The sequence below is a fragment of the Brassica oleracea genome, chromosome C1 (assembly GCF_000695525.1).
Source record: "Brassica oleracea var. oleracea cultivar TO1000 chromosome C1, BOL, whole genome shotgun sequence".
NCBI lineage: Eukaryota > Viridiplantae > Streptophyta > Magnoliopsida > Brassicales > Brassicaceae > Brassica > Brassica oleracea.
The window spans coordinates 21,223,804-21,232,091 of record NC_027748.1 but is presented as its reverse complement, the minus strand read 5'-3'; the positions used below and the strand labels follow the sequence as shown (position 1 = coordinate 21,232,091).

At 38.0% G+C, this 8,288-nt stretch overlaps 2 protein-coding genes across 4 annotated transcripts; one reads left to right on the top strand and one right to left on the bottom strand.

Annotated features, from left to right (window-relative positions):
• Window positions 1-2,234: 2,234 nt before the first annotated feature.
• LOC106298494 lies at window positions 2,235-4,692 on the bottom strand. Of its 3 annotated transcripts, XR_001261488.1 has the most exons (5): window positions 4,316-4,692; window positions 4,115-4,200; window positions 3,273-3,743; window positions 3,011-3,156; window positions 2,235-2,608 (listed from the first exon to the last, which is right to left on the bottom strand). XR_001261488.1 is itself a non-coding variant. In XM_013734629.1 (4 exons), the coding sequence occupies exons 3-4, from the start codon at window positions 3,648-3,650 to the stop codon at window positions 2,489-2,491; spliced, it is 765 nt and encodes a 254-aa protein (XP_013590083.1). In that variant the 5' UTR covers window positions 3,651-3,743; window positions 4,115-4,200; window positions 4,316-4,692; the 3' UTR covers window positions 2,235-2,488. The 3 variants fall into 3 exon arrangements, 2 of the variants coding, with proteins under 2 accessions (XP_013590083.1, XP_013590090.1); XM_013734629.1 differs by having other exon boundaries at window positions 3,006-3,743; XM_013734636.1 differs by having other exon boundaries at window positions 3,011-3,743.
• A 1,953-nt stretch (window positions 4,693-6,645) lies between these two features.
• LOC106334782 lies at window positions 6,646-8,034 on the top strand. The gene has a single exon (XM_013773147.1). The coding sequence runs from the start codon at window positions 6,646-6,648 to the stop codon at window positions 8,032-8,034; it is 1,389 nt and encodes a 462-aa protein (XP_013628601.1).
• Window positions 8,035-8,288: the final 254 nt, after the last annotated feature.

Here is an 8,288-nt window from a genome sequence, read left to right as displayed (position 1 = left end):
CAAGAAAAGACTACACAAAACCTGCTTGAGTTGATCAGACCAGTGAGGTTTTATGCAACTGTTGATTCGGTTCTAAGAGTTTCTGGAGAGATCAACTTGCCAAAAGAGGGTTCCAAGGTCTCCATGAAACCGAAAGAGAAGATTTTTGGTAGGTATCTTGATCTGTTTCCTAATTTAGATCACTGGCATAAAGGAGGAGTTAGGCTGGAATCTCTGGAAAGCTCAAAGGATACCCAAGAAGGGAAGAATGAATCATCCGCGGAGACTGATACCTTGGAAATGGATAAACTTCAAATGATGCGTCTTTCTGGTATAGTGAAAACTTGCTCTGTTTATTCTCATACTTTTCTGAACGTCATTCTTCTTAAAGTTATTCAAAGCAAATAAAAGTGCTTTGTAGTGATGAGATCTTAAAGATGTAATGTCATGTCTTTTCAATTTCAGTTTGGTGTCAAATTGATTTATTGTTTGTAATGTGTTGTGTAGATGGCAATTCAAGATGTGAGAGAGAAGTGAAGATATTGGGATCTTTCTCTCGTCATGACAACTTTCCTCATTTCCTTGATGCATATGGGATCATGATAATGTCTATACAGTGATGGAGTAAACTCTCTTTTAGCTCAGACATTATTCCAGATACAGCTTGGGAGAATCTTAACAAGTGGTTTGTTGTTTTACGTTATGTGAAGGAGGGGAGATTTTGGATTGAATACTCTCAGGTAGATGGACCGTCAATTTAAGAAGTATGATTGTTGTTTTTTTATTTTTTGGTTTTGATCACTTTATAATGGACTTGGTTGTGTTTTATGTGCGGAGGTGGGAAGTACACGAAGGAGGACGCAAAGACTGTTATGATACAAATATTGAATGTGGTTGCATTTTGTCATCTCCAAGGTGTTGTACACCGAGATCTCAAACCCGAGGTGGTACAAAGCTCTTTAATTCAACTTATACATTTGATATTTCATCGCTATCTTTTTGAAGTTTACTTAAAACGGTTTGGAACAGAATTCTCTTCGTACCTTTAAAGAAGACACCTCCCAGTTGAAGGCAATCTATTTTGGTTTCTCAGATTACTGTGACCAGGTAAGAAGTTCTCAAATTTATATTATATTTCATCTGATTCAGAAGATGAAATATTTGTATATTCACTATTACTCGGCTCCTCTAACAGTCTTGCAGGCAAGTTACACAACATAAACAACATAAATAACCCAAATCTAATGTTTTAACACAGCTCTTTATCCACTATCTCGCTCTCTCCGCCTAGGCTGGCAGATGCAGAGAGCAGTACCAAGGATAGGTTACTACTTCCGGTAGACAGATCTGATAAAGTGACCTGCACAAAGCTACAATCATTCATAGAAGAACTCAAGCGGCCTATCTACTTCACCACTCCTATGGCGATTGTGGTCATACACCGAGTTAACCTTTGAGAACATCTCAATGGTGATGGTGGATCATCTTGGAGACCTCGCTGTCACTAGCTCCTCCCTCGCCTCCTCCTTCTGCCACCTCATTGGCTTCAGTTTTATTGTAAAAGATTTTTATCATATTTTATATTTCCTTTTGTGTAAGTTGATACTTGGTACATGTATATATGTTACTTATACAACCTTGGAAACTGCACCTTCTCTTCGCTTGATTGTTTTTTTATCACCTGATTGTTAATTCTTTTAAAAATGTTTACACGCTTTTCTTCTACATGCAATCTTTGATTGTCATTTTAAATAGTTAAATGAACTCCTTACAACATTTGGTTTCAGTAAGGTTAACGTTCTATATCAAGCCTTCATCGAAATGGGTAAGAGTGTCTAACAGAGGTTACGTAATTATATATGTGATAATCCTTCAACGATCCCTTAATGGGAAAAATTGGTGGAAGAGCAATAATAAACTCAGCTACCCACCTAACGTAAAACATCCACCTCAATTCCAGTTTCCAGTTACTTAAATAAGATATTTACACCATTTTTAATGACATTTTATGCTATGCAGGCATACATCTATGTATAGTTTGCAACCATGTCTAAAACGTTATGGTGGATTCTTTGGCTCACACACTTTCTTGCGGACAACTCCTATCTACATTAATTCAAACCATATATTAAGGTTTATGTCATACATATTCTTAAGAAATTCGTCATCTGGTTCACAGGTGTTAATATACAATAGTTCAAGTTGTGAGTATCGAGTACTCAATTTAAGAATTCATAACAACAACCTTTCCAGCTAGGGGTTTCAAATCGGTCATTGATTTTTTTTTTTTTTTAAATTAGTCCTACTTATATCAACAAGATTGGATAAAAGCAACAATAACCCTGTTCTTTTGATAGACGCTGCGTCTAGCGTCGACGTCTCCAATTAACCATGTAATTTTGTTGCTTTAAAAGCATGATGGCAAAGAACCACTGAATCCGGTGTTAATTAAACGAGACGCGGCGTCAGATTTCCGATGATATTTGACCGCTTGAAATTCTAGCGTCAATTAAACGAGACCGCGGCGACTCCTTTTGCTGTTACGGCGACATTTTTTTCTCGTCATCTCTGTCCGCGTTTCTTTCACAAAGTAGTTGATGCAAATATTTGGTGACGCTGACGCTAGATACTGCATTTATCAAAAGAACATGACTAATGTAAAGCCCTTGCAATGGAGCATACAACCCACTAGGGGTTTTCAAAAAAATTATACAATAAACAAGCAAAAAACTAACAAAATTTAATATCTCAAATGTCATACGACCCGCGCGAAGCGCGGGCACACCACTAGTCTTCCATAAACTGATCAAAACTCAATACAAGACCAGGATTGATGTTATTATCACAGTTAAAATGTTTTTGATCAGAAAATTTATCTGGTTCAAGTTTCTTAAAAGAATAAATCATGTTACCAAAAACAGAGTTTGAAACACAAAATTATTTTACTCTTTCATGACCAAAAAATTTTACATCACTAATAGAGACCATAACAAACATTTCAGGCACAAAATTAACCATATCAAGACCTTACAGTGCTCTTGAGAGTTCAGAGAGAATGACTTAGCATCTGTTTTTGCTTCAATGTTGTTTGGCTTCTCCAACACTTCGTCTGGTGGTGAACTCGTTTGTGCTTCTTCTGCTGAGTTTTCTTCTAAGACCTGAGACCCTGAAACAAGGCTACTCGGATGCACCGGTTCAAAACAAGTTAGGTTATCACATGTTTTGTTGAGAACAAGTTCAGACTGAGGAGAGAAAAGAGAAAACTCATTTTCTGTCTCAGGTTCTGTACTTACCTTAGATGGCTCTGTTTTTAGCTTTTGGATAGCTGATTCCTTCTTAGAAATCAGTTGCTCACTGACTCTTGAGAGAGGACGTGGGTCTGGCTTTCTTTGCTTATGTGACTGAGACTTTCTTGGGTGATTATGATCATGGCAAGGTCTTGTCTCCTCTTTGGCCTGTCTTGGTTCTCTATTGCTGTAATTACCAGAAACAAAGTGTTTCTTCATGAAGTGTTTCAGCTCAAACCAGGATGCAACTTGTGTTTCTCCTGTTCTTATTCTGGTAGTAGCAAGCTGATCCCACCATTGAATGGCATCACCACAGTACTCTGTTGTAGCCAATTTAACCTTCTTTCTTTCTGAGTAGCTTTGGCCATCAAAGACAAGTTCCATTTTCTATTCCCACTCCAAATAGCCATCATGGTCATTTTTGCCACAGAAAGATGGTATCTTGCTCCTTCTTTTGATCTTAGCATCGTTCTGAAACTGAGAAACATTACCAAAGAAATCATCAGCATGTTTCTTTTGTAAAAGATCAGTCTTTTTCATTCTTTTCATGATCTCAAACATAATTGCTTCCATCTGAAATTTATTCAATTTCAGAGTTGGTGCCTCCTTTATTTACTAACATCTCCAGCCATTGTTTTCTTTTACAATCTCAACAAGAAAAATTTGCACAATAACAGATAGAAAAAGCCTCACTTTTCTCTTCTGTTTCTCTCTGATTTTTCTATGAATTTTTTTGTGTCTTTTCTCTGTGAATCAAGTAGCTCAGCAACAAAAAAGATCAAAATTCAGAGAACAAATCCGAACCCCAAAACATAAGAAAGATATAGACAGATTGCAAGAGGCATTACCATCAGGGCTTGATTTCTCTTCAGCCAAGTTGGATTTCTCTTCAACTTTTTTTTCTTTTTTCTTTTTCTTTTTAATCTGGTTGGCCCTGTTTCAGATTATACATATAGAAAGATAAGAGATTTCTGAGAAAATTGCAGGAAAAATTGCAGAGAATAGAAAACAGATTCCCAAAAACAAGGAGAGAAGTTTTAGAATCAAACCCAGATCAAGAGCCTTCAGATCTGCTCTGATACCACTTAATGCAATCCGGATGAGGATGCAGTCCCTTGAATAATCTTGAGGATCGGATTATTAGGGTTGTGAAGATACTGAATGCTACTAGCACAAACAGAACCAATTTGATGAAGGATCAGGTTACTAACACTGATCTGATTATGAAGAGATGATGGATCTGTGGGTAGATGTCGAGATGGTTGATGAACTTAAGTGTGAGATCTATTGATTGATCAAACACTTGCTTGATGCCTTAGTCCGTGAGGGCAACCCCACTAGTGAACAAGACAGGTGCTTATGGAGATCACCTCCTAGGCAATCAATGCTCAAGAACTGAACAAAGGAATCACAAGTTTCGGAGAAAGTTTTGATAAAAAAAAGTGATTAGGTTTTTCAGAAACAAAAGAGAGTTTAAGTAGCAACAAAGAAGGAAAAGAAGTTGAAAGGTCCTAATACTTAATAAAATCGAAAATAAAAGTAATAAGACTTAGATTTTGAAATAACACTTAGACCAGTCCAAAGACTGAGTAAGTGAAGAGTTGGCTCGGTTCCTTGGCTTGATTTCCGTCCGTTTCAGAGTAAAACAAAGCAGCAATTGATTTTTTCAGTCTTTTGGTTTGTGATCTAGTAACTGGGCCCTTAGACAAGCAGAATGGATCCTTGTCTTGGTTTCGGCTGAGAAAGTCATGTCTGGTCCGTCATCAGTTTGGGTCCGAGTCTGAGTATCACCGAGCCCATTTAGCTCCAAGTCTGCTTCATAGTTACTTGATTGTTGCATCCACTCAGTTCCATCCAGAGAGTTGTATCCACGAGTTTCTGCATCCACCAGTTTGGCATCCACAGTTTGGCATCCACAGGGTTGAATCCATTTCAAATTATCTTCTAGCTCGACCATGCTTGCATCACCTTATGACCTTCTCTTACTAATATACACCAATCACACATGCCATATTCCCAAACAATGCAAACACCCACATACAAGTCTTAATCATCATAAACTATATTTGTTTTAGCAACCTATAAGTAGATCTAGTTTTTTACACATTACAATGCAATATATATGTGTATATATATGATATAGTTCATTTATAAAACAACTACACATATGCTTATAGATAACACGAAGGTACAAATGATTTAGTGAGAAACTCGTACTATGAAGCGATAATGAAAAAAATGAAGAATATATCATATAAGTCCTCACCTTGGCCTTATATCTACAATTAGAAATGGGAGAAACAGATCGGAAGCTTACGGCTTTCCAAAAATTATATCTACAAAGAAAAGGGTAAGTGATACAACCAAAGACTCCAGATGAGGGATCGAAGATAAATAGAAGAAGGAGACGAAGAAAACTAGAACTAACTCATGGCCAGATCGAAAAAGAAGACGTGAAGGCATGTATCTAGGCACAAAGATATTATTTTAAAATATATAGAAAATATTTAAATTTATTTTTCTTTGTTTATTACTGTAAAAGTTTTTAAAATATATAGAAAATACTTAAATTTAGTTTTCTTTATTCTTTATTTTTATTTTACATTCAAAAATATCAAAAATAATTTAGACTACTTAGTAACTTTGTAACAAATTATGAGTTATGACAATAAAAACATCAAAACTTAAAAACTCTAAGTATTTAAATGTCTAATGCGAATAACAAAATTAAACTAATATCAAACCATATCAACTAATTTTTGTTCTCTCTATCATCGTTCAATTCATTTTCGTCATGTGGCATAGTGAAATCTTCATCAAAGTCGTATTGTAAGTGAGATTCACGATAAACAAAAAATAAATTAAAAATAAGTAGAAGGATATACAAAGTCGACAGTAAAGACGATAGTTAAAAAGAGAAAACCTCATTTTTATTTAGAGCACAAAACATATTTAATAAAGTAACTAAAAAATCAATTTTTTTCTATTTTCAACCTATTATAAATTCTCTCTCTAGTCGAGACGATCTCCGGTGGCTTCGAGTTTCCTATTATAAATTTTTATTCTCTCCCTCGCCTTGAGTGGATCCATTTACCGGCTTGCAGCCACGGGATTTATTTTTGGAAAGGATATTCAAATCTTCCTTTTCTGAGCTGTTCTTTCCTTACTTGACCTCCAAGAAACTCTCGTCTCTGTCACGCTTTCTTTTTTTTGGTCCGCAATTGATTCTTATTTCCATTTTCACATGATTTCATTGCGTATATGTGTGGAATTCTGCGCGATCAAAGGGAAATTCTCCTTGACTCTCTCTGATTTGCTCCCAAAGACTCACGGTGCTAGACGGTTCACTTGTCGCTCCTTCCTGCTGCAGTCGTTAGCTATGGAGGATTCTTTACAACTTAGCTTGCAATCAATGAAACTTGTGGATGACGAAGAACCTCTTACACTTCCTGACAGCCCGAGATTCAGGGTTTTCGATGAGAACTCGACGAGACTGTTGGGTAGGCTACTGAACCCGGATTGTCAACCAATGGCTAAGATGATTGATTATATGCCGACCGCTTGGCGTGTGTATGGTAGAGTCAGAGGCATAGCGTTGTCTCGTGATAGGTTTCAATTCATCTTTCAACGAGAGGAAGATCTTCAAACAGTCTTAAAGGATAGACCCTGGTCCTATAATCACTGGGCGTTGGCTCTGGAGCGATGGACTGAAGACCCACCGATCGACTTCTTACGCTATATGAAGGTATGGATCCGTATCAGGCACATACCGATGAAGTTCTTTACAACCGATACCATGTTCAGGCTTGCTTCTGAAGTGGGTAAAGTTGAGGAGATAGCTTATGATCCTAAAGTTTCACATACTAAGGATTACATCAGAGCTTTGATTACCTTTGACACTGAGAAGCCAGCCAAAGCCTCTCGGAAGTTGATGGTGAAGAATGATGGAACAATGGTGACTATTGAATTCGAATATGAACGAATCCACAAGCGTTGTTTTCACTGCCTTTGTATTACGCATGAAAAGGTCAGATGCCCTTTGTTGAGAAGAGGTGCAACGAGGCAAGATCCAAACACTGATGCTCCTGAGAGTAGAGTGCAGGATATTGAGGAAAGGGATGAAAGTAGTCACAGAAACCCTCATAATAAAGGTCCCCCAGGGTTCCCTCCTATGTTTCCTGAGCTTCCTCCTCACGAACAGAAAGCTGCTATGCTTTATATCTCCCATGCTGATGCTACAGAGAGACAAGCGAGAATCATGAGAGTGCGCCAGGCTATCTCAGACCAAGGGCAAACCTATGTTGCTACGCTAACGAAGTTTACTGCAAACCTAGATAAGGACAAGGGCCATGTTTACTCGTACCCGGAGGTTACTCAATCTGCGCAGATAATCAAGCAGACCATACCTGCTCTGTCTCTGCCTATAATCCGTGATGATGTATCTGATTCTGCTTTCTCAGGAGTCGTCGGCTCTCAGGGGCTATCTGTCACTACGGGCTTTCAGATTGGTCTGTCTTCTAAGACGCCATCTTCCGGTGATAGTAATGCTCCTAAGCAGCAGAGACGAAGACCTCCTTCATGGAAACGTAAAGCTCAGGCTGGTAAAGGAGCTTCTCCTAGTAACCGAATCTCTAAGTCTACAGCGCCACCATTGGAAAGTAGTGGCAAACGTAAGACTGATGCGATTTCTATGTCTCCCTCCAAGAAACTCTCTACCCCAACAACTAATACGGTGGCTTCCAGTTTGAAGCCGCTGCCTCCCCAATGAGTATTTGGTGCTGGAACTGTCAAGGTGCTGGAAGCACTGAGACAGTTCAAACTATCCAGGAAGTGCGCCGTAAGTACTTTCCGGATATTATGTTCTTGATGGAAACAAAGCAACAGTTTGGATACATTTCTTGGTTACAGAAAACTCTTGGTTATGATAAATTTTTTACAGTTGAGCCTCTTGGTCTAAGTGGAGGCTTGGCTGTTCTCTGGAAGGATAGTTTTGAAGTGGAGATTCTTTCAGGGGACAAAAGG